This window comes from Ambystoma mexicanum, chromosome 5q (assembly GCF_040938575.1).
Source record: "Ambystoma mexicanum isolate Mex_15411 chromosome 5q, UKY_AmexF1_1, whole genome shotgun sequence".
Classification (NCBI taxonomy): Eukaryota; Metazoa; Chordata; class Amphibia; order Caudata; family Ambystomatidae; genus Ambystoma; species Ambystoma mexicanum.
In genome coordinates, this window is record NC_090933.1 from 738317728 (window position 1) to 738344149 (window position 26422).

General features: G+C 45.4%; 1 protein-coding gene across 1 annotated transcript in view; it reads right to left on the reverse strand.

Moving 5' to 3' along the window:
- The window catches only part of CRISPLD1 (cysteine rich secretory protein LCCL domain containing 1), a 625896-nt gene extending 599978 nt beyond the window's left edge, over positions 1–25918 (reverse strand). Inside the window, exons 1-2 of the mRNA XM_069621225.1 lie at positions 25649–25918; positions 24573–24895 (exon numbers count right to left, since the gene is read on the reverse strand). Coding sequence (XP_069477326.1) covers positions 24573–24830 — 258 coding nt within the window. The 5' untranslated portion in view covers positions 24831–24895; positions 25649–25918. The remainder of the gene's footprint in view (positions 1–24572; positions 24896–25648) is intronic.
- Positions 25919–26422: the final 504 nt, after the last annotated feature.

Sequence of the window (26422 nt, forward strand, 5' to 3'; positions counted from 1 at the left end):
CTGCTCAGCCACAGCTACCAGTTAAATCTGGGTGGTACAGACTGATACCAATTGGGTTTACTGCCAACCACCTGTAGTCCTAAATCTTTTGCAGTGGTCCCTAAGGGAACTGCACAGGTTTCTGTCTAACACTGGTGTACAGCGGTGGGATTTGTATTGAGTATACATTTTAGTGTGCTTATAGATACCTTAGTGCAACTAACCACAAAGCTTAGTACGAAAGAATGTATTTTCTAAACCTGTCAACTATGGAAAATTATAGTCAAGAGTCCCTTGCTACAAAAACTGCTGATTGTTTAAAAGCTCTCTGTAAGCATAAGAACCTCCTGACTAAGGGCAAGAAAATGGAGCTAATAGAAAGGTTGTTAGCAAACCAAAGTCTGGATGGTGGTTCAGAGGAACATACCACTCCAGCAACTGTAGATAACAGCAATGATATTGATATGAATGCTAGCATTGATAACTTTGAGTCAGAAGCAGAAGAGGAGGGGGAAGATGGTAGAGTTGTCTCCCCTGGGCCTCTACCTGCCCTGCCAGCTGTCCCTACTGGACCTTTACCAGGTCCCACACTTAATCCTCAATATATAGATCTAGAAAAAATGAAGCTTGAACTAGAATTGAAAAGAATTAGTGCTCAAACAGAACAACGGCACCAAGAACTAAGGCTCAGAGAAATGGAGCTCAACCATGAGCTAGAAATGAAAAAATTGTCTGTGGAAAGTGCTTCTCTCTCCGAATCCTCTAGGAGTTCCAGTCCCAAAAGTCCCCGGATGCCTAAGGAGTTGGTGGGTATGTATGAGCCTAAGTTGGATGTGTTGGATTGGTTGAATTTGTTTGAATATAATCATGGGCTCCAGAACATTACAGGAAATGAGTTACTTTCCTGGTTGTTCTCTAGGCTCCCCCCGGTTGCAACTGATGTGGTAATGGAGTTCGGGGAGGAGGATAAGAAGGATTATGAATGTGTGAAGCTAGCTTTGATAGCTAGATTTGGGAAGACCCCTTCCCAGTACCATAAGAGGTTTAGGACCCTCAAAAAGTATGATGGTACCCCTTGGGCTACCTGGGTGAGTGAAAGTTTGAAGAACTTAGAGGGATGGATTAAGGGTTACAAAGTGAACACTTATGAGGGAATGAAGAATCTTGTGATGTTGGAGTCAATTTATGATGCCTGCTCTCCTGAGCTCAGACAGCACTTGGCTGATTCAAAGGAATTAGATTCCAGGAAGCTAGCTAAGGCTGCTGACTTTTGGGTTGCCAACAGGGCTACTCGCAAGGACTCTGGGGTAACTCAGAAAACGGATGAGGGGAAACAGCCAAAAAAGGACTACAAAGAGAATTCTAATAATTCCAATCCCAAAGAGGGCCCCAAACAGAACAATAAGGGTAAGCCACAAGGGAAACCAAATCAGAATAGTGTACCCTCTGGTGGTAAACCAGAAGGAGGTCAGAATAAGCCACCATTCCAGAAAGCATTTGGTAAATGCTATGTTTGTGGCTCACCTGACCATGTGAAAGGAGATCCCAGATGTAAGGGTAAACCTTCAGGGGTCCAGCTTGTCTCCTTAGCCTTCACTCCAGAGGAGGAAGTACAAATGGCAAGTGGAAACTTTCTACTGCTGGCTGATGAACCCATTTGAGTCTCAGCCAGTGTTTCTTTAGTGTCTCGGGGTCTGTGGGAACAACAGAATTTAGATGTCTATAACTCTATCCCAGATAATACTAAAGAGTATTATAAGGACAGTGTCCAGGTGAATGGTCAGGAGACTCCTGCCATTAGGGACACTGGGGCCAGCATAACTGTGGTGGATAAATCTTCTTTTCAGGCTGAGGATGTTGCTAAGGCACCCAAACGCCTCACCAAGTTAGCTGGAGGGCCTGTGCAGATGCTTCCCCAATTACCAGTTCTCATCTAGTGTAATGACATGACTGTGAAGATACCTGTCAGCATACAAAGTGAGGTACCAGGAAGGGTTCTGTTGGGTAATGACCTGAAAACTCTTGGAGTAGTGTCACATACCCCCAGACCTCCTAGTAAAATGTTACAGGAGCTCACCAGACCTGCAAGGGAGAGAACCATGAGAGGTACTCCCAAGGAGATGATGAAGAATGATATCACTCCTACTCCACTGGAGTTACAACTTGCTATCACTGAACAAAAAGAAGCAAAGGGGAAACCCAAGACTTCCAAGAAACAGCCAACTGTAACTCCACCTCCAGCTGAGGTTGAGAAGGAGGTACAGCCCTGTATGGTGGAGCTAGACTCTGAAGAAGAGCTAGTGGAAGGCCAAGAACTCATTGGAGATCTGGATCCTGTTGACCATCCTGAGCTGCAGTCTTTACTGGCAGAAGGTGGACCTAACAGGGCAGACTTCAGTAAGGGACAGAGAGAATGTCCAACTCTGGAATGTCTTCGCCAACAGGCAGCTTCTCAGGCTGATGGGCAAGAGCCTGGAAAGTATAGGTTACACTGGGAAGATGGCCTCTTCTACAGTGAACCAACTGAGTCTGCACCTGGAGACTACAAGCGGCCTGTAGTACCTCAAGAAAACAGACAACAGTTCTTGCAACTGGCCCATGAGATTCCTTTGGCTGGTCACTTGAGTTTCAAGAAGACCAAGGAAAGGCTCTCACTCTACTTTTATTGGCCAAAGATGGGGGCTGAGGTAGATACATTTTGCAAGAGCTGCCATACCTGCCAGACTTCTGGTAAGGTTGGGTCCAAGAATGTGGCACCTTTAGTGCCTCTCCCAGTTGTGGGAGTCCCATTTGAGAGGGTAGGGATTGACATTGTTGGTCCCCTTGAACCCCAACGTCCTCAGGCAACAGGTTTATCCTTGTTGTAGTAGACCATGCTACTAGGTACCCTGAGGCAATTCCTATGAGGACTGTTACAGCTCAGGCTTTGGCTAAGGCCCTCCTTGGCATTTTTACCAGGGTTGAGTTTCCTAAGGAAGTAATCTCTAACAGGGGGTCAAATTTTATGTCCCACTACATGAAAGCCATGTGGAAAACCTGTGGAGTTAGTTACAAGTTCTCTACCACCCTCAGACAAATGGGTTGGTAGAAAGGTTCAACAGAACCATGAAAAGCATGATAGGTGCTTTAGAGGATCCCCTTAAAAGAAAGTGGGACCTTCTATTGCCATGCCTTCTCTTTGCTTATAGAGAAGTCCCTCAGGAGGGAGTAGGTTATTCTCCCTTTGAACTTCGTTATGGCCATCCAGTCAGAGGTCCATTGGCCCTGATTAAGGAGGGGTTGGAGAGTGCTCCTTCCCCCAAGCCAGTCAGAGTGACTGACTATGTGATAGGTCTCCGGAGGAGAATGTCACAAATGATGGCAGAAGCAAGTGATAACCTGAAAGCTGGACAAGCTTTGGTCAAACATTGGCATGACCAAAAGGCTAACATGGTTGAGTTCACTCAAGACCAGCTAGTTCTAGTTATGATCCCAACAAGGCAGATGGCCTTGCAAGATAAATGGATGGGACCCTTCAAGGTTGTGGGTAAACTTGGAGAGGTAAACAATCTGGTGGACTTGGGCAATCCCAAGGAGGCTCCCAGAGTCTTCCACACCAACCGACTAAAGGCGTATGTCTCCAGGCCTGAAGTAGTTGCCTTGCTCCTAGCTTCAACAGAAGAGGAAGAAGAGAGTGAAGCTCTCCCTGATCTCCTCAGAGGCTTAACCTTGGACGAAAAGATTGAAGGAGTAAATCTCTCTTCAAATCTGACACCTGAGCAACAAGAAGAGTGCAAAACCATGTTAAATCAGTTTGCCTCTCTGTTCTAACTTTCACCAGACTTGACCCCTTGGGGACAGCATGATATACTCACTGGTCTATATCCTCTGCTTTTGACTGTCTGCCAGTCAAAAGCAGAGGATATAGAATGTCAGAAAATGTAAGGACCCACATCAAAGGGGAGGTCAAGAAGATGCTTGATCTCGGGGTAATAGAGCCCTCTACTAGTCCATGGTCTAGCCCAGTTGTGTTAGTACCAAAAGCAGGATCCAAAGAGTTGAGATTCTGTGTGGACTATAGAGCTCTTAATGCAGTCACAAAGACTGATGCCCACCCTTTGACAAGGACAGATGAGTTGGCGGATAGACTTGGTTCAGCCAAGTTCCTCAGCACATTTGACCTTACGTCAGGCTATTGGCAAATAGCCCTGACAGACCATGCCAAGACCCCAGTTGGCTTATACCAATTTAAGGTTATGCCTTTTGAAAAATGCACCTGCGACATTCCAAAGGATGGTAAATCAGGTTCTGGCTGGGATGGAGGAATTCTGCATGGCATACTTGGATGACATTGCAGTATTCAGCCAATCCTGGGAAGAGCATGTTAACCACCTAGGACGACATGTTTTGAAGGCTCTTGGACAGGCCAATCTGACCATAAAGGCAAGTAAATGCCAAATTGGTCAGAGTAAGGTGGTCTACCTTGGGCATGAGGTAGGAGGTGGAGAAATAAGGCCTTTGCTCAGTAAGATTGAAGCTGTGCAAAATTGGACAACACCTACTACTCAAACCCAGGTGAGAGCCTTCCTAGGCCTCACTGGGTATTACAGGAATTTCTTAGAGAACTATGGGACCATAGCTTCTCCACTGAATGTAATCTCCTCTCCGGAATTTCCTAAAAAGGTCAAATGGAATGAGGAATGCAATCAGGCCTTTGAAAACCTGAAGAAAGCTCTTTGCCAAGCACCAGTATTGAGAGCTGTTGACTACCACCAAACTTTCATTGCGCAGACAGATGCTTCTAATGTAGGTATAGGTACAGTCCTCAGCCAACTGGATGAGAAAGGTAGGGAGCACCCCATTTGCTTCATCAGCAGAAAGCTGAAGGATCCTGAGACAAGGTGGGCAACTATCGAAAGAGAATGTTTTGCTATTGTGTGGGCACTGAAGAAGTTTAGGCCATACTTGTATGGTTCTACTTTTGTCATTCAGACTGACCACCAACCCTTGAGAGGGTTGATGCAAATGAAAGGGGAAAATCCAAAACTATTGAGATGGTCAATCTGCCTGCAAGGGTTTGATTTCACCATTGAGCACAGGTCAGGGTGTCACCACCAAAATACTGATGGTCTCTCTAGGATGTATGTCATCGACTAGAGGTATGAAATTCATCCAGGAGTGGATTAAATCCTCCTGTCCCTTAGTATGGGGGGGGCGAGTGTTAGGGAGAATTCTCTGTAAAGGCTAATTTCCCAATCCTAGTGAGTCCCCCAGCAGCTTTGCTGGATTTTTGGGGTTTATTTTTTTTCTCCTGCTAAGAGTGAGACTCTTTTTCTCCCACTCTTAGACATGACTTGAGATATCCTTTAACTTTGTAATGTGTTTTATGGGCTATGGGGTCTTTTACCCCATAGGGCTTCATGTGTTTTTGGTATGTGGGTTACACAGCACCCTCCGTGCAGTAACCCGGGGGTGTCGTAGCGACCCCCCAACATAGACTCCATACCCTGGGATTGATTACTGTCTCTCAGGGCATGTAAAGTCACCATTGGCTTTACTAGTCTCAAATTGTGAACAGAACCAGTACAAACGATCATATTGTGGACGTACTGGTCGGGGCACTGTCCAGTTCCCCCCGACTGAGTTTTGGCTGGTGGCAGTGGATACTACTTTTCATATTCGACCGCAAATATATTCCTATGGAATTTTCCCATTGTTCGAGGCTACCACTTTTTAAAATAGCCTTGAACATACCGCCGGTTTATTAAATTAACATAAATTCACCGGTTGGTATTTTTTGCCGAAACTTGGTTCCAAAATGGCGTTTGTTTTCGCTTCTGTGACTCCAACCCAAGTTGAGCCCTTTGTTCCACTTTTTGGCGGGCTTAGCACAGAAGCCTCAAAAGTGGTGCCACTCTGTCTGGGTACCACAGGAGGTGTGGGAGGGGGTTTAGGCACCCTGGACTGAGTTGCCTCGGCAACTCAAGTCACACTCTTGTGTGATTGACCCAAGTGGTGAGCCGCCCAGCTCACCACTTAGCATGTTTGAGTGACAGCTAGGCTGAATGAATGGGGGGTTTCTGCATAAAAGCAGGGCTTTGGGGACTGGAACTTCTGAAGTCACCACAGGACCTAAAGAATCCGAGGAGGGAGAAGCCGAGCCGACCTGCAACAACGACACCACTGGTGGAGCCCTGCTGAACCGTCTCACCACTTTTCCCGACGACAGAGGAGATCTCCAGCCAGGAGAGTATTCTTCCTTTGACTGGTGAGGATAACCAGTTTGCCTGTATTTTCGCCTTCCTGGACCATCTCGTGGCCGCCTTGCCCGTGCAAAGCACCCCGGCAACCGGAATACTACGGTTTACCACTACCGCGAAGAAAAGGGTGGTACCTTGTAACCGGGAAACTCTGCGGCTGGTTTCTTCCCTGGGAGTGCAACGACCCCCAGCTTTCCTCCACTTCGAGACCTCCTCTTCCTCTGGACGAAACACTGACTTGCACCCACCGCCAGGAACAACTGCACCCGCTGGAGCGTTCTTCCCATTTTCAGGTACTGTGTCCCGCCTGGCTTCCCTTGCGACAGATCTTTCGGGGTGACAGTAAATCCTCGACTTTCTAACCTGGGTTAGCCTGAGACCTGTTAACTAACTTTTCCTGACTTGATCTCAATCTTTTGTGAACTATTTACAAAGACTCTTTGGGCATAAACCCACTGTGTGATCCTGGACACATTTCGCTTGCTCTCTCTAAGAGTGGGCCTGGCATTTGAACTTCCTTGCTCTCCAGTAGACTTTGCCTAACCTGCCTCACTGTGGTTCTTTGAAAAGTATTAAGATCTGTGTGCTTTCATAACTATGCCTTTTTCTCCCCTGTTTATATAACTTATTAGAGTGCCATCTTAGGTTAAGCGCTCACCTTTGTCTGAAAATAAGTGTTGTTTCTCACTAAGACTTGTCTAGTAAGTAATCAGGGTTGTATATATATAATAGTGACTGTGTGTTGAATTTACGTACCTCTTTTTGTGCTAGTGTAATTTACAAGTGTGTCTTTAAATAAATAATTATATACTTTTACACCAATGCTCTGGTCAGTGTTTGCTTGTGCTACTGTGTCTCTGTACCTATTGTCTATACTCTATATACTGCCTAACTAATCTTGAGAGAAGTCTGACTGCTCAGCCACAGCTACCAGGTAAATCCGGGTGGTACAGACTGCTACCAATTGGGTTTACTGCCAACCACCTGTAGTCCTAAATCTTTTGCAGTGGTCCTTAAGGGAACTGCACAGGTTTCTGCCTAACAACAGGTTCATCCCTGTTCCTCCAAAACCATCAAGGACCACATTGACTCCCTGGCTCCTGCCCTGGCCGACTTCTGCAACCACTCCTTCACCATCTGTTTTTTGTCTATGTGATCAGCAGTATGCCAGAAGCAAAGAAACTGCTCTCCTGAGCATCTGTGAAGACCTGCTCTCCAACCTTGATTCCAACACCCCCTGTATCCTCATCTTACTTGATCTCTCTTCTGCCTTTGACACAGTCACCATCCTGCTTACCCATCTCTGTGATAACCTGGGTATCACTGGTCAGGCCCTGGCATGGCTGACTTCATTCATCTCTGATCGACCCTCCCAGGTCCAACTTGGGTCTTTCCTCTCCTCTATATCTATCTCTACCTGTGGTGTTCCCCAGGGGTCTTACCTCTCTCCCTGGCTGTTCAATACCTGGCACTTCTTGCCCACTGCATTGCCGCTCTCTGCCCCAACTTCCAGTGCTATGCAGATGACACTCAGTTCATTTTCAGGCTACCTTCAGCCACCTCTACTCCTTCACTCATCTCTGACTGTCTGTCTGCTATCCAGGAGTGGTGTGCCGCTAATTATCTCTGCCTTAATGCCAGTGCGACTGAGATTCTCCTCATTGGCACTCCCACACCCTCATTTCCTGTCACTCTCTGGGCAGACTCTTTTGGCCCTCTTCCTGCTCCCACCTGTAAGGCTGAAAATGTTTGGGTCATCTTAGAATCAGCACCCGCCTTCTCTCTTCATATCTCTGATGTCTCTAAGAAGTCACACTACCAGCTGCACCTCCTCTGAGGTATTCTTCCTTTCCTCTCCTTCCCCCAGAATCTCACTGTCTCTAGAGCCCTGGTTCTCTCTAGGCTGGACTATTGCAACAGCCTCTTTCTAAATCTGCCTGTTTCTACTCTGCGCCCTCTGCAACTCATCCAGAACAGGACTGCTAGACTTGTCCTTGGCCTCAAGCCCAGGGATCGTATCTCTCCAGGTCTGACATCTCTGCACTGTCTCCCAATTGCTGCAAGGATTATGTTCAAGACTCTCAGCATTTTCCACAAGGCCTTCTGGGGCCTGGGGCCTCAATACCTTCAACTCTCTCTTCCTAAATATCTTCCTTATCGAGCTCTTTGCTCATCCACCTTCAAATCCCTCATGGTCAGTCGCTTCTCCAAGCAATGAGTTGGTGGTAGATCTCTTTCTTTGGCTGGGGTCTCCCTCTGGAACAGCCTCAGTGCCGCCCTGAAACTTGAGGAGAACCATCTCAGGTTCCGGAAGCACCTCAAAACCTTCCTTTTTGTTCTGCTTTCTCTCCTCGTCTCCCTGCTGAATTCAAGGCTGAAACTGAAAGTACACTGGTTACCTGACCACCCTCTGATCTCGGGCCCAGGTCACCTCCCTTGCCAGTTCCACACCTGCACTGCCTCCCTGGCAACCCCTGCACTTGGGCACTCTTGTTCTGTATCCCTACAGTCCCCCTTCCAGCACTTGACACCTGATGTCTGCATTTACCTTTGAACTTGCCACCAGTTGGCCGTATTTTTTATTATTGTTTTATTTATTCTATGTATCCCATGTACTGCACTGTCCCCCCCCACACTTTTCCCCTCCCCATTCCCATGCACTTGCGCAATCTGAATGATACCTGGTCTAGTAAGATTGTTGTCTCTGACTTCCCTCTGTTCCCCCTCCCTTGCCTCGTCACGCCTTAAAACACTTGTGTATAGGCACGTTATGAATGCCATATCACAACATATTATATCACATCATAACCTCCTTGACCCTTCCTAATCAAGCTTCACACCCCTCTGAGTAACAGAGACTCTCTAGATTCCATTTGGGACAATCTAAAAAGAACAGCGGATGAGGATGGATGTCCTGTGCTCATTCTCCTTGACCTCTCTGTCGTCTTCGATACCATTGACCACACCATTCTCCATGACAGGCTAGACTCTTTAGGAATGAAAAAAACACTGTCCTCACTTGGATCTCCTCCTTCATCTCTAACCGCCTGCGAATCACGCTCCTTCAGACATTCACCTCTGCATCCCGCCCAGTGCCAAAAGGGATCCCACAGGGAGCATCCCTATATCCCCTCCTCTTCAATATCTATGATATGATATGATATGATATGATAGGATATTTCATGTATAACGTGCCTATACACAAGTGTTTCAAGGCGTAACGAGACAAAGGGAGGGGAACAGAGAGAAGAAAGAGACAACAACCCTACTAGGCCAGGTGACATTGAGATAGTGCAGGGGAGGGGCAAAGGGGAGAGGACAGTGCAGTACATAGGATAACAGTCAAATAAATAAATAACAATAAATAAGAGTGCAGCAGTGGCAAGTGCAAGGGTAAGTTTAGACATCAGGTGTCAAGTGCTAGTAGGGGCTGTAGTGATACAGAAACAGTCCCCGAGTGCAAGGGTTGCCACGGGGGCAGTGCCTGGGCCCGAGATCAGAGGGTAGCCAGGTAACGAGTCTAGTATCAGATTCATTGGGTTAAGTTCTCACCAAAAAATGTGCCACAAAAGATTTGAAGTGAAAAAACGTTTTAATATAATCAAAGCAAAAGAAACTCCTGTTTGCAGGAGAGGCCCTTTAAGATGATACGTGTTTCAAATCTAGGGTGTATATTTCTACTGTTTCTGGATATTTTACACAAATGAAGCTAGTATTTTCATAATGCCAAATTTGAAAGCAAATGCGTAGAATAAATGTGACCAAAGACAGAGAGTACAGAGGGGTTTAGGGGAGGAATGTGAGGGGTGGAAAAAAGAAAAAAACAGAGAGAAAGAACCATGAACAAGGCATTATTCCTGATTTAACATAGTGTTTTGCATACAAAGTTAGGGAGTTTGGGAAATTCGGTTTAAATAGTGCCTTGCTTGCATGGTTAGTACATACAAAAGTCAATTTGTATATCACGTAAAAGTTATTTACTCCATTTCAAAAAACACCCCTACATCATATATGTTCTCAAACAATTGAAATAAATAGATTTCCAAGAGCTATTAACCTAAGAGCCATATTTGCATTGCCCATCCCTAAAACACTGTTCTTCCCTTGTTCACGCATAGGTTTAGCATAGCTGTTGAATGCTTGTTAAAGGCTATTTAATTTAAGTAGTCAGATGAGTAGTATACATCAAATCAGTATGGAAAGACAGTGGCCCTCATTACGACCTTGGCGGAGAACCATGGTGCTATTTGCACCATGGTCCATGGCGCTAAGCTGCCAACTCCGCCATGGGGGTTGGCGGACTTACCGCCCCATTCCGACCTTGGCGGGGCGGTAAGTCCCCAATCCCCATTTACCCTTCCCCATTCCCATTTTTGCCCCATAGGGTATAATGGGAGTGGGGAAGGCGTTAATTACGCCACCGTAAATTACGGTGGCGTAATTAACAACAAGGTCCCTTAGCGCCATGGATTTTAACGCAGGCGTTAAAATCACCATGGCGCTAAGGGAACTCGTACTCAGGCGGAAAGGGGCGCCATGGTTTACGCCGGCGTAAACCCCTTTCCGCCAGGGTCGAAATGAGGGCCAGTTACAGTTACAGGAATTGTTAAACGCTTAACTAGTATGTATATTGTGAAACTCCACTTAAAATGGATATATATAATTGGGATTAATCCCATCTGAAACAGAATTGACCAGGAGTTAGCAATGTTAACAATCTATATCCATTGCGAATTAGTTTTGCGCATCATATTGTGTACATGGTGGTATGGCTGCTTTGTGCCAAAAATACAAGTCCGTAGTTATTGCTGTTGAGTCTTGAAGTGAATTATTCGATTTGTTGTGATGTACCTTTTCAAATCATTATGACATTGTCAATGTATCTGGCCCACAGAATCACTTGGTCTGTGAATGCCGTTGTAGAGGCGGTGCCAAGCATGATTCACACTCCTACCACCCATTTTGAGGTACCAGGAACTTTCATGCCGACATATATGACGTATGATGAGCAAATAAAACAGCAGAGAGCCGCAGTCGGGCTCTGTGCAGTACCTATCAGAATAACAGCACCTATTGAAGTACCGACACCTAAGAAAACATGGACAGTAAGGTACCCATTGGGAAAACCATATTGACAAGTGAGACAGAATGACGATTGTCAGAATGTAATACCCGAAGAAACAAGAAGATACTGAAGGAAGACAAATGATGACGTGATAAGAACCCAAACTTACTCACATATACAAGATATAATGACCTGAGAAGGATGACAAACAAGATGAAACAACATGGACAAGTGACATCCTAAGCCTAAAGTGAAACAATTGATGTCATGATGTCAGAAACTTACACCATATGCACGATGAAGATATTCTGTCAGTTTAAACGTGTACATATGCAAAGTAACCGCATGAAGCACAGCCATATGCTTATGCTTAGTAGTAAGATAGATTGCGGCATGCGTCACCTATACATATCTACCTCAAAAGGAGCACGTTATATCAGTATACTTCTACTACGCACAAGAGCAGAATCAATCAAAGGTTACTAAAGGTCTCAAGAGAAGAGTTTTGCAGCAAACAAATCGAGAATTAAAGAGAGAGAGAAACTCAGACGAAGATAACAATGCCAAGAAGCTAAGGTAGTATCGTCTGAAATAGGCCAACAGTGGATACAATTAAAGAGAAAAATAACTGAGTATCCTGTTCAGAAAGGTCAAGATAAGCCACAGATGGCAGACGAATGGCAGAATTAAATCAAATATACGAAATTGCATGAAGGAAAGGCCCATTTCACGGTGTCGGAATCACATGACCAGACAAGCAGGAAGGGATGAAACTTTCACACCTACGCATGGACTTTTGCCATGCCCAGATGCCTTAACTTTCCCAGACCAAGAAGCAGACTCAAGGCCAAACACAAAGAAATAATTGACACATGACCACTGAGGTGATGATTGATTGTAACAATAATTGGAGGGAAGCTGGGGTGCAGATGAGCTCCCTGCACCTGGCCAGCTATTCTACATGCTGCTAAGTGCAAGTGGAAAAGTATGAGTGGGGTTGATGACAACCCAATCATTGTGGACCATGTAATCGAGGGTCCTATAGTTAGTAGAACCAATGAGATATTGTACTTTTAGTGATGTTTACAGTAGCCATTTTGAAGGAAGGGCTTAGTTGCCCCACCTGACATTGTTTATCCAATCCCCTCTCCCCGTTACCATATACAGGTATAGTGCCTATAGTGATGATGAGTTTTTGGTATACATGTTATGTTTTTTCTGAAATTGGAGTTGAAGCAAGAAGGAAGATCGAGCAATTGCTGATATTCATGATATCCCCGTTTTTTGTACTTGTCATTAAACAGACTCCCTTTGCCAAACTATTGAGTAGGCATTACTGATTTGGTGAAACAATATGAATCTGCATCCCCATCCATCTCAAGGGTGCTGCTGCTTATCTTAAAGTGCTGTTTGGAAACCCCCAGTTCTATGGGCCAGCTGGGGTCCATCGAGCACACTTGGTAGCAGAGATTGGTGGTTCATTTAGAATTGATTAAGATAAGACACCCATTGGCCGTCGACATAAGTAACTCCGGGTTCTCGGCAATATCACAATTCCTTTGCCATCCGGCTGAGTAGAATGAGAGGCTCACCGTAGATAGTGGTTAGTCTAAGTAAAAAGCCCTGCAGGCTAGGTCTGAAGGAACCTTTGCTTTCCCCCATAAACGACTTCCCACTTCTATGAGCAACTAATCGGACGAACGGCAAGGAGAGGCGGTAATGAAGGCGGTGATCCCGAGCGTCCAGCGAGGAAAAAAACGAAATGCTTTGGAAAAAAGTTGCATACCTTAGAACAAGTAAGGGAAGGTAACAGAGGGAGGAGGGACAAAAATGGCCATAGAGCTAGAGTTTAATGTATATGTAAGGGGAAAATATTTACTAGAGGGTGGCCGAGCAATAGAGAGAGATACCGGGAGGATACCCGAGAGAATAGAGAGAGATACCGGGAGGATACGCGAGGGAGGAGTATACGCCTAGATACCTAGGTTTTAATATAGCGCTAGAAGAAGCCTGCATTTAAAGTCCTGAATGAATAGGACGATGTAGGAGACCAGAATCGAATAAAAAGGCGATCTGAAAGAAATGGGCTTACATTCCATGTCGGAATAATAATAGGGGCAGAAATGCATCTGAGGAAGCAGATGGCATGAGATTTATGTAGCCGGCCGGCATCCGTCTAGTCTGTCATATCTGTCTTTTGTTTTTTCTTTTTTCTGATGTCACAAGGTAAGAACACTTTTGGGGGAAATAGCATGCAAATTGAGCGAAAAATTTTGAATGGCACGAATTGATGCTTGTTGTTTGAAAAAGTAAAAGTACATTTTTTGTGAAAAAACGGGATTGGAGCTTGCGACGGTTGGTGCTCAATCATATTGTTGATTTTGTTTGTGAAACATAAAGCATAACAAAGTGTTATATGAGGAGAGGATAAACAGATTCAAGCATGGAAGACATTACCCCGTTAGTACACTTGTGCAAACAGTTGTCAAAACATGCACCTAAACTGAAGAAGTACAGTGCAGAATGGGTTAAAGGAACCACCCACAAAATGTTTCTGCCATGGCCACAAGGTGGATTGCTATCTAACACGGTCCTGCAACACATGACGACATATTTGCACGCCACGTATACTGGTAAAAAGTTAGATAAAAGCCTAGCTAGTTTAGAGCTTTTGAAGATGTACCAAGAGGAAAAGGAGGAGGAGCCACCATTAGATTGTATACTTAACATATGCACAGAGGGGGGTGAAACGCCTTCTGCGCTACCCGCCCCGTCTGAAACAAAAAACAAAGCCAGTAAAGACGAAGGACTATACCCGTTGAGGGAGCTTAAAGCAGCCATGGGATATAGCAATCCGTCATATGAGCCACCTACGCAAAGTAGTGACGAAAGCCCAGAAAAAGACAGAGACAGAGATATTACCTCCAAAGTCCCGAGGGACAAGGAGAGACACAAGAAAGAAAAAGTAGACCAAGCACAAGCAAAGGCCTCTCTGGATACAAGTAGAGAGGGAAAGAGATGGAAAGGAGATGAGGACAGGACTATTAGATGGCATTCACACAAAATGAACGGATGGGAGGTCAGAATTTATTGAAACTCGATGGTAAAGGCATTGAAGATGTGAGACAAAAGGGAGAGCCAGACGATTCCAAAAGGAAAGAGAAGGAAAAGGAGAAACAATTGGGAGATGAAGGAACTAAGAAAAAAGATAGGCAGAAACGAGAGCAGTTATATCGTGAGGAGCAAGAAAGAAAATGCGATCATAAGCAAAGAATAGCTAATGATGAGGACAGGTAGGAACACAGGAGAATAGAAGAAGAAAAAAAGTTACGGGAGAAGAGAATAAAAAGACGAAGGGATGAGGAAATACGAAGGGCAAATGAATGAAGAGATGAAAGGGAACAAGAAGAAGATAGGGTCAGAGAGGAAGCGATGGAGCGCAGAGAGTTAGATGACGTCAAAAAGCGTAAGTGAAAACAGAGAGCACGGGATCTTGAATATCTGGAAAGAGAGGTTAAAAAACCCAATCCAGTTGTAAACTGGGAAGACATAGAAGAATTATTTCCTGAGTACGATTCAGTACCAGGCACGTCGAGGGCAAATATCGAAGTTGACTTTGACACTAAAAGCATCGGTGAGACGTTCAATAGAATATATGATGGAATGGGGCTAAAACAGGTACCCCAAGGGAGAGGAGAGGATGAGCGTCTTTAGAGCACTTAGTTGTACGACACTGAGGACGCCTCTCGAAGTAATAGAAATAGAGAACTGTCCCTAGATAGATTGGTGCTAAACAGGAATGAGGAGGATGAGAAGAGTTACACGAGTGGGGCAGAGACAATATCAGACGCAGAAAGAGAGGAATGTGAGGAAAGAGAAGATGAGAGAAGATGCAGAAAACTCTTCTATAGAGGAAAGGGAATAAGATGGTCAGATTCTAGTGAGTCTGCACCTAAGGCATCAGAGTCAGCCACACAATCAGACCGACACGAAGGAGTATCTTACGGTCAGAGGGGGGTGTCTCCACCACCCTACGTGAGCAGTTTAAGGACATTGCCAGGTAGACAGCGATGTGGGAATATTACCCCTGCAGTGGATAGAAAAATGATGAAAGAGGAAAATGAGTGCCATGTGTTACAATTCCTGTTACTCAAAAAAAGGAGGAATTAGGCCACAGTATATACCCTGGCCTCACATGGACAGAGAAAATCTAAAAAATAAGCTTCCAATGGTGACATTGGGAGCCGGGAAAATGGATACATGCGCTAGAAAAGATGATGGGAGGGAATACATTATCTATAGGGGATCATAAGGGTCTTTTAATCACCATACTTGGAGATAGAGCTGACAATGTGTGGACACGTGCAGGTTACCCTGGAGTCACTACAGTTAATACTGCAGTATGGAAAGCATTAGGATTGCGATACCCAGACACTTCAGACATGGGAGCTATAATGACACGTAAAATGAAGGAGTCAGAGGATCCTTTGCTTTAAAATCAGAATTTCCAAGATGCCTAGGTGCTGGAAATGAGTGACTCTTGGGGGAAATCCATACCCGTGTTTTACCATATATTATGCCAAGGGTTGCCAGATAAGGTACAGAATCAGCTCAGGAAATTGTCAGGAATTGAGGCCAAACTGTGGTCTGAAATACAGCTGACCATAGTGCACTATTGCAGGCTGCTACAAGAGAAAAATCGCAAAAAAGAGGTTGCACAAAAAGCTGAAGAGGCAAAGTTAGTGCAGAAGACATTGTCAAAATATGCCATTGAAGGGGCAATAATAACTAGCACAGACGGATCGAACATACAGCAGGTCAATAATCAAAGGCAGGTTGATCAAGGCAATAACGGGTTTTACCCCACAGGGAGAGACTTTCGAGGAAGAGGATGGCAGATTAATCAGGGAGGTTTCTAAGGTAATCAGCAAGTTTTTCAAAACATGCAAAACGGCAATCAGGATATGTCAAATGGACAAATAATCTGACCACTGCCAGTATGTTGGGCGTGTGGGATGACAGGGCACATGGCATGCACATGCAGAAGTCAAGGCATGGTGCAAAATGACCAATTCACAAGTAGGGGTTGCGAATCCACCTGTGTTTTTACAGCAGGGTGGAAATGGAGTTGCACAAAATCACACGGTGCAACAGCAAGCGCTGTGAGCACAGCAAAGCTTGCAACCTCAGAATATGACAAATTTTGCACAAGGACAGTCTCAACAGTCGCCGATGCAACTGTTACAGACAACAAGTACAGGGCAGGTACTGAATTCTGAAATAAGAAATAACGCTGGTGATCAAGGAAGCCCATTCACTCAACATGGGACAAAGTTATATATGGACTAGGACAGCTCACTGGGAAACCTGATGTGTTCTATCCTATCAGTGACACCAAACCCTCATGAGGAACCAAGGGTAGATGTCCTTATAGGGGATAAAGAGTATTCCTTCTTAGTTGACACAGGTATAACATGCTCATGTATACGTGAAGGCAAGTTTTCTTAGTCCGGCAATGCCATAAATACTCAGGGCTTCACAGGAGCGACAAGTCATGTTCCTTTTACAAAATAACTTCCAGTTTCCCTAGGAGAATGTGACATGAATGGGCCACTGCTGTATTCAAGGCAAACCCCACTAAATATATTGGGACGAGACCTAATGACGAAGTTAAACATGATAATCTCGTTCACTGAGAAGGGCATAGTATGCTGAACTCCAGAAATGCATTATTTGAACGTATGCAAAATGATTAGAGCATATGCAGGACAAACGGCTATGAGAGCTATTCCAGTGGAACCAGAAATATTTGCATATGGAGCACGCATATTAATTTCATGGCTACCAGGCCTTTCAAACAAACCAATGAGAACCCCAGATGAGTTTCTATTTAGGGGTAAGAATACCTATGCATGAGGAAAAGGGACAAGTGTTTCCCTTGACAATACACATAGCCATGGCCAGGATAAATGGCGTTGATCGACGGTTGTGATGACGAAGCCAGACAAGGGTGCACAGTAATCGCCATTGAGGAAGGATACAGACTAACTGACATCACTGATGATGATCTGTTTAAAGAGCAAACAGTTGTAGATGAAACGACAGTTAAGGTTAATCTCATTTATTGGGTGCAAATTATCAAAATAGAAGTGCTTCAGAGAATGATGCTGGCACAAAAACGTACTGACTATTTTGACGACGACATGGCAAAGGTGCCTGTCTCAGTGTGGACTACAGGCCCTTATGATGTAGTCTTTTGGAAAGGAGTCGGAAGAAAGTAAGGATTAAACTGAAACCAGGAGCAATTTTTCCAAAAGCACGACAGTATCCCATGTCTAAGGAAGCAAATGAAGAGATTTTCAAAACAATATCGGCTATGATGGAGCAGGGTATTATAGTGACATCAGAGTCATCATGCAACACCCTATCAAAAAATCAAAGGGATGCGCTTGGTGTTTAATCCAAGATCTGCATCCGATAAATGATATATTAGAGGCCGAGTTCCCTCTAGTCCCTAAACGGTCCACAATCCTATGTAATATACCCATTGAGGCAAAATATTTCACAGTGATTGACTTGAAAAATGCATTTTTCTCAATCCCATTGCACAAAGACTCGCAAAATGTGACATCATTCACATTCAGACAAATGCGTCTCATAAGTACAAGGTTACCTCAGGGGTACTGCGAGTGTCCTTCAATTTTCAACAGAGTCCTGCAGATGGACTTAAGCATATTGCATCAGAGAGTGTTGTCTTGCAATATGTGGATGACATCTTAATTTGCAGCATGACAGAGGAAACGTGCAGACACAATTCTATTCAACTATTGACTGTATTGGCTGAGAAAGGATATAAAGATGACAAAGAGAAGTTACAGTATTGTCAACAAGAAGTGTTGTACATAGGCCAGCTAATCTCACAGCTGAAAGGGTTGAGGCCATATTAAACACAGCCAAGCCACACATGATAAAACAAATGCAGAGTTTTCTAGGATTATAAAATTATGTCAGGGCATGGGTCTTTGGGCCTCATTACACGGAAGGCGGTAATGGTTAACGGCCACCGTTAATGGTAACGGTGACCGTTAACCATTACCACCTTCCTACGAGATCCCTTAGCGGGTCGGTGCTTTAACGCCTGCTTTTTGCAGGCGTTAAAAACCAACCCGCTAAGGGACCTCGGAGCTTATTACGGCACCGCAAAATTGCGGTGCCGTAATTAGCGCCTTCCCCATTCCCATAGAGCCCTATGGGGCAGAAATGGGAATGGGGAAGGGCAATGGCGGAAGGGGGATTTACCGCCCCACCAACCTTGGAATGGGGCGGTAAATCCCCTTTCCGCCAAGGCGGTGCCGGTAATTTACCGGCATGGTCCAGGGTGCTAATAGCACCCTGGATCACCGCCTTCCGTGTAATGAGGCCCTTTGACTGCAGCTCCTATACCAAGCCTTTGTTACAAACCCTAAAGAAAGCACAGATGAAGAAAGAAAAAATGGAGTGGACCGAAACTATGGACGAAGGGTTTGTGGAACTAAAAAAGGCCATTTGCACAGCACCAGTTTTAGGGATTCCCAATTATGCAGAGGAATTCTACCTGTTTTCACACACGAATGGCAGTGTCATGACGGCAGTACTCACACAGAGAACCACGTTGGGGTAGAAGTCCCTGGCATACTTCAGTGGGAATTTAGACCCAGTGATGAGAGGTCATTTCCCATGTGAACAAAGTTTAGCTGCCGCAGCATTCGCCATAGAGAAGACTTACAACCATTATGATGGGATGCTAAATGACGTTGTTCGTCGAGGGCGCACTATTTGCCATTCTAGAAAAACCAAAAGGAACATTGACATCTTAGAGAGCTTCTGTTTATGAAGAGATCATATCAAATCCATTGATTAAAATAATTTGATGTAAGATAGTGAACCACGCTATGTTTATAGCAGAGCCAGTCACTGAAGGAGAGCCAATACATGACTGCGCGAACTATGAAGAATTTTATGAGATTCCCAGAGTTAAAGAAAATGAATTGGCAGACGGAGAAATCGTCTTCGTTGATGGTTCTTCGAGAATCAATAAAAATGATGGGCAGAGATATAGAGGCACTGCTGTAATGAAGCACACAGCAAATGAAGAACTTCAAGTACTCATTAGTGCATGATTACCATCTCATTATTCAGCACAAGCTGCAGAATTATTGCTGTTGATGCTCGCACTCAATAATCACGCAGACCAGGAAGTGACAGTGTACAGTGACTCCGCCTATGTGAGATTGACAGTGCACGCAGGCTTAGCGCGCTGGAAAAGGAGGGGTTACCTCACACCGGATGGCACACCAGTGCAGCGTGCAGCCTTATTGGACAAGCTGATTAAGGCACTACAACTCCCAGTGGGCATAGCGGTTGTGAAATGCACCGCCCACACAAGGGACAGATTTTATCTCATGAGGAAATCAAGCAGCAGACATGGAAGCCAAGCATGTGGCGACCAAAGATGAGATAATAATGAATGTGGAAATAACTGATGTGCATGAGAGAATGATTTTTGCACAAAGTGAACCTGAAAGGTATAGCAATATGGAGAAAATCAAACCCAGTTAATGGAGCTCCAAGGGGATGCACCACAGGAAGAGAAAAACCTCTGGAAGCGGTGAGGGTGTTCTTTAAACCCCTCCAACAGATTGTGGTGACAAGACAGCACTAGTAAACCAGTAATGCCTATAGTCTTATTGAAGATAGCCCTGGAACAGTTACACTATACAGCGCACATGACAAAAGAGAATCTAACAGCGACAATTGCCAGAGACTGTTGCATTTTTTATGGTGAACTATATAATCTGCCAACAGTTCACGGCTGGGCATACACTACGAGTAGAGGAGTCATCCCAAGGCCCAATGGACCTTTTCAGCACTTGCATGTCGATTATGTTGATATGATTCAAGTATGTAACGGGTACAGGTACCTACTTGTTGTGGTGTGTCCATTCTCTAGATGAATAGAAGCAGGTCCATGTACACACCCAGACTCTACCTTTGCAGCCAAATTTCTGGTGAGGGAAGTATTTCCCAGATTAGGAATATGTGAGATCATGAGGTCAGGCAATGGACCTCACTTTGTTAACACAGTATTTGAACAGATCAGCTTGTTGCTTGGCATAAAGCACAAGTTTCCTTTGGTGTATCATCCCAAAGGATATGGAATATGCGAGAAGCTCAACGGTTTGTTAAAGGAAAGGATAGCCAAGTTGAAGCTTACTCTAAAGAAGGGATGGCTACACTGCCTTCCACTGGCACTGTATGTGTTCAGAAACCAGCCTGGTTCTGACCACCATCTCACGCTGCATGAAATTGTGACAGGCAGAAGTATGCACACGCCACTAACACCCCAAGATAGAGCTAGATGTTATGCTCGGCCAACAGGGGAATTGTTAGGATCAGAAATGCAAAATTACTTGAATTGCATGACATCTTGTTGGGGGCAAGAATGAGGCCTATGAAATCGCTCTCCCCCCTACTCTTGCAATGATGCATGCCCCCCTGGGGTAGGAGGAGCGATGTTGAGGGAGCAGGTTGGGGGTCGGGGGCAAGTTAAGTGTGAAAAGGCTGGGGCCCAGGGTGTTGAGGGACCAGGGAAATACAAAAAAAGGGGCTGTGGGAAGGTAAATAAAAGAGTGCGGCGGACCGAGGGGGATAGTAGAGTTATCAGGCCGGCTGGCATTGAATCTGCGTTGACTTCCTGCTACACTGTGCGCGACCAAGAAGGTGCAAGAAATTCCAATGGCCTATCCCTAAGCCCTCACCTCTAGGCCTAACCACCAATCGGGGGCCTGGTGGAGAGGGCTTAGCTGACACTTGGAGAAGGGAGGGGAGAGAGAAAGAGAAAGTGAGAGAGAAAGTGAAAGAGACATAGAGAGAGAAAAAGAGAAAGAGAGAGAGAGAGAGAAAGAGAGACAGACAGGGAGAGAGAGAGAGAGAGAGAGAGAGAGAGAGAGAGAGAGAGAAAGAGAGAGAGAGAATGAGGGAAAGAAAGAGAAAGAGAAAGAAAGAGAAAGAGAGAGAGAGCGGGGAAAGCGGGAAAGAGAGTAAAAGAGAGAGAGAAGAAGAGAGGGAGAAAGAGAAAGAGAAAGAGAGAAACAGAGAGTGAAAGAGAGAAAGAGAGAAAGAGAAAGAGAAAGAGAGAGAGGAGAAAGAGGAGAGAGAGAGAGAGAGACAGAGAGAGAGAGAGAGAGAGAGCGAATGGAGCCCAACACAAAGGGCCATCCATACTGCATCTTCTCTCAGTGCCGGAGGGGGCTCAGCCCCGAATTCATTCTCCCGGCGGGTGCCCTTGCCCCGCAGCACCCGTATAGTCAGCGCCCCTGCTGCAGTGCGAAGTGAGCAAACGCTGCTGGGCATGCTGCCATGCTTGGCAACATTTACTTTTCATTGTGAGCAATGCTTGCCATGCTAGCAGAGCAAGCAGTGCTCACAGTTAGAATTAAACCCTGCGCGACGTGTTGGGCGTGGTTTCATTTCAATTGTGATCCCTGCTTATCATGCATGCATGGTGAGCAGTGTTCACAAAGACAATTAAACCCTGCCAGCAATGTGAGCATATCAGGGAGGGTTTAATTTAATTGTGAACTCTCCCTGTCATGCTTGCATGGCAGGAAGTGTGTTCAATGGATCCCTATGGGGGCTGCCTACTTTATGCTGGTGCAAAAAGTAAGTGGACCCCACAGGGATCTCCTGCATATCCATGCCGGCGCAGATGCTGGAGCATTTGCTTGGCGGAGAGGAAGAGGAAGGGAGCGGTGGCCTCTCTGCCATATAAATGTTTGAAAATGAGCCGTCGAGTGAATGGAAGGCGTTAAAGCCTTACACAAAGCTGTTACGCCTTCCATTCACGTTGCCGCTCTCAAGAAGGTGAGCTCCCGTATGTATTTGAGAAAAAAATACCAGTGTGCAGAATCATTACACAAACTATGTACATTAAACATGTGTGTGTGTTTATTTTACATTCACTAATGGCTCCAAAGCCCAGTAGAAGGACATGTGCAGACTTGAACTCCACCTGTAAAAACTGAAACTTTGCCGGTGCAGGAAGGAAGGAATCAGAAGACAGACCTTCTCTGTCTACACCCCCAGACTCTGGAACCTCCTCCCGTCAACCCAGACTCACCCGTTCCGTTCTACATTTCAAGAAGGAGCTCAACACCCTCCTCTTCAAGGAATGGCTCCTCCTTAACATGTAGGTCCACCCACCTTCCACTCACCACCTGAACTGAGATTGGGTGATTCCCCCCCCACACCCTGTTTCCTCCCCTGGTTGCTTGTAGAGCACTTGCTGCAAAATTGGCCACCATCCTCCAATGTTAGCTCCCCACGCCCCTGGTTCTCTGCTTCCCTCACTGTGCACCTTCCCCCTAGGACTTGCAATTTGCTTCTTGGCTTCCTGGAGCAAGGTCTGCACACAATAAATGCCCTAATAATTATAACTATTTACAATAATAATAGAAATCATGCCTTTCTATAGCGTGCCATAGTTTGCAGTTACTCTAAGATGGTATTCCTGGCAACAAGAGTTAAAACCAATGACAGGGTACTTGTGCCACACACAGGCCCATTACAAACACAGTGCGCATCCCCAAAAAGGGTGGGAGGTGATCCCCCTGCATGCTGCAAGACACCTTTGAAATGCCATATCAGAGGCTCCTTTCTGCTCGACAAAGTGGTGCAATATGACAGGGAACACAATTATTTCATGTGGCAAGTAACGTGAATAATTCACTAGGGCTATAGCTGTATATTGCGGTACTATACTGCCATCTCAGGGTGCTGATGACATTAACTGCACACCATTCAAAATTCTGTGCCAAGTTACGTCCGCCCCATCCCAGCCGTATCCATCAATGGCATCACAGAATCTCAAGTGGCTGCTTAGCAATTGGGTGTAGCTCATTCAGTCCTGTGTTTCTCTGTTTACAGATTGCAACAGCGGAATAAAGGGGGAGAAAAAAATAGGAACAAATGGGTTTCTCACAGCTGATTTTGACAACTACCAAGCTTTGATAGAACCATAACACAAGGTTGCAAAACTACGTGTCCCCTATTTGCCAGTGTTCTGTTTTTTTGCCCACGGCATCGTATGCGGGCATTCACCCTGTGCCCAAGGACTCCCAAATGTGTCAAATAAGAAACTGAAGCACCAGGAGAAAAAGGCTGCTTGCCCAGGATCACACATTGTGTGGGGAACGTTCTCTTAGACCCCATTTCTTCTTGCTCTGAGGAGGAGAGAGGTCAACGTGCCGGCCACGTGTCTAATACATCATTATCACGTGTAATTAGCATACTTGCAAGCAATGTCGATTTCTAAATGTGCTCCTCCTCAGCCTACTATTCTAAAGTCCTCAACGCGGCCAGACCCTTCCTGTCATGCCAGAACTGCCTCACCATTGCTAGGGCAATAATTGGATCAAGGTTGGACTTCGGCAATGCCCTTCTCGTTGGGACCTCCAATAAAAACCTTGCCAAACTTCAGCTAGTCCAAAATAATGCACTGAGGGCGGCCACAGGTACCGCAAGAAAAGACCACATCTCCGAAGTTAGAAGACAGGCCCACTGGCTCCCGGTCAAAGAGAGAATTGTCTTTAAAACACACCCCCTCACCCACAAATGTCTCCATGAACTTGCTCTACCCTACCTGACCCAAAGAATCACGAAGCATACTGCCACAAGACCCTTAAGAAAGTGCTACTCCAATACAATTGTCACGCCTAAAATGCGCAAGGTGCGCGCCGGTGGCTCCAGTTTTCCCACCCAGGCCGCCACTCACTGGAACGCATTGCCACCTCACGTAAGAATGAGTCCCACCAAGCTTTCCGCAAAGCCATTAAAACCAAGCTTTTTGTATTAAAATGTACATGACATCAGTCTGTAACTGTATAACGCATATCATGCATCTTATGTAACTATTCCTGTATCTGTGTAATCAAGAGACCTCTGGTCACCTGTCGAACCTCTGAATCAAAAGTCCAACAACGTTTTGTAACAGCGCCTCGATGCCCACGGGCCTGCAAGTGCGCTATACAAATGCAAATAAATAAATAAATAAACAATATGTTAATAGCTTGCTGTCACCCATTTCATGTGTATTGCCAGGAACCTCAAACAACAGGAGCCAGGAATTCATGAAAGGTTTAGTTTTGAGGGCAGCAATTCAAACGATTGTAGAGATGCGCCCGATGCACGCTACAGTGACGCGCGTTACATGCTACCCCTGCGTGCACCACGCCAGCGTTCACATGCCTTACCATGTACTCCATGTTGGAAGCTGGAGGGTACACTTCACCCCGCAGTTTGTTGTGCAGGTCGACAATGATCTGCATGTCGCTCTCCGTTATGGCTCGCTTGCCTCTCGCCTTGGCCGCCCACCACTCGCCATCCTCGTCCGTGTATTTGTCCAGAAGTTCCTCTAAGTGCGTCGCGTTGGGAAGAACCATTGCGGCAACTGCCCGGGCTATGAATAGCCAGGCAGCCGCTCTGAGCCAGCCCAGCGCCGCAGACTTCATGACGGTGACCTCGGGAATCTCAGGGGTTAACGCGGACACAAAAGTGCTCCTTGCCGGTCTCCTGGCTGTAGATTCGCGGGAGAGAGAAGAGATCGATTCTGAGGTTAAACGGCTGACTGGAATGAATCTGGGAAATCACAAAAGCCAAACTGTAGTTGGGATGCGAGCCTGCCAGTGAGGTTTCTAGGGAGACAAGACTGAGAAGCCAGTGAACACAGACACTCATCCTCTGCACTGCACACCAGGCATTCACACGATATCTTATATGTGCCCAGTCTCCTGTGGCAAGGGGGCATCGAAATCCTGCTGCCCCTTATGGAGAGCACCGACTACAGAGCTACCATTTCTCGAGAAATGCAAAGTGGAAGTGTGTTAATCAAACAAAAAAACCGAGACCGGAGTCTCCACTTCTGAAACTCGGAGAGAAACCTGCACTAAATGCTTTCAAATAAATCCCAAAATTAGAAACAAAATGTGAGCTCCGGGAGCGACTCTAGTATAGGACTCCAGGCTGCAGACAGCAAACACCCTCGCTCTCACACACACACTTGCATATTATTTTTCCTAAGCCTATTATTTTTAAACCTGCGAAAATGACAGCCCTCTAGGGTAAATGAAAACGAAACATAACATGCAACATTCAAAAATGACTGTACTGTCTTCGAAAACGTAAATAGTAGTCATGACGACATGACATTTGGAGCTACTGCAGTAAAATCATCAAATTAACAGAATGGATGCACTACATTTGATAAACGAAGTACTAAAGTGACAACTCATTTCTGGAAACCTGAACATCAATATAGATGCATTTTTACCTGAGGTAACAAAAACAAAGGAAGTGCGCTACTGTAGATGCCAGCCAAAACCTATGGTGAGCTGCAGAGATGTGACTGGGGGCAACTGTCCTCTTCAGAATTCACACCATGTTGCGGAGCTGAGTCAAAGTGAAAGAGTGCAGCTCAGAAAATGCCTCCACGGCGCCTCTGCACATGGCTTCCTGGTCGCTATGTTTGGCAGAGTGGGAGCAGCCTCGGTTGGACTGTATTTCTTTCCCTCCAGTGGCAGACTGAACCGCTCAGCTGCTCCGCGGGAGAACTAACACCAATATCAGGTTACAAACAGTTCAACTTCTTAAAGGCATAGTATCAGCACGCAGCCTTTTCCCAATTCATAAAGACAACCCCCCACCCCCCAACCCACCCTAGCTATGGTCATATCTGCTGACGCCGGAGTGATGCATTAGCAAAGCTTGCCAACGCACTCAGGGCCTGATTTACAAACATGTTTATAACAAGGGAACGTCCCATTGAAAACATTTTTGTAAATCACAGGCATTTAAAACACTGCAACTTCCATTTTTTGATTTATTTATGTTGGATCATTTGCTCCTTCTCGATACTTTATCTCAGTTGTAATTACATTTCAGATTAATAAATAATGCTTTTATGAAGGCTGTGTTTGTCATAGCATAGCCACTTGGAAATAATATAAGCATGTAAGCGAGGGGGGTTTCCATTATAGGATATTCCGCATAATGGGGATTAGCTATCCCAGAATTATGAATGTTCCTCTTGGACAGTAAGGCAAAA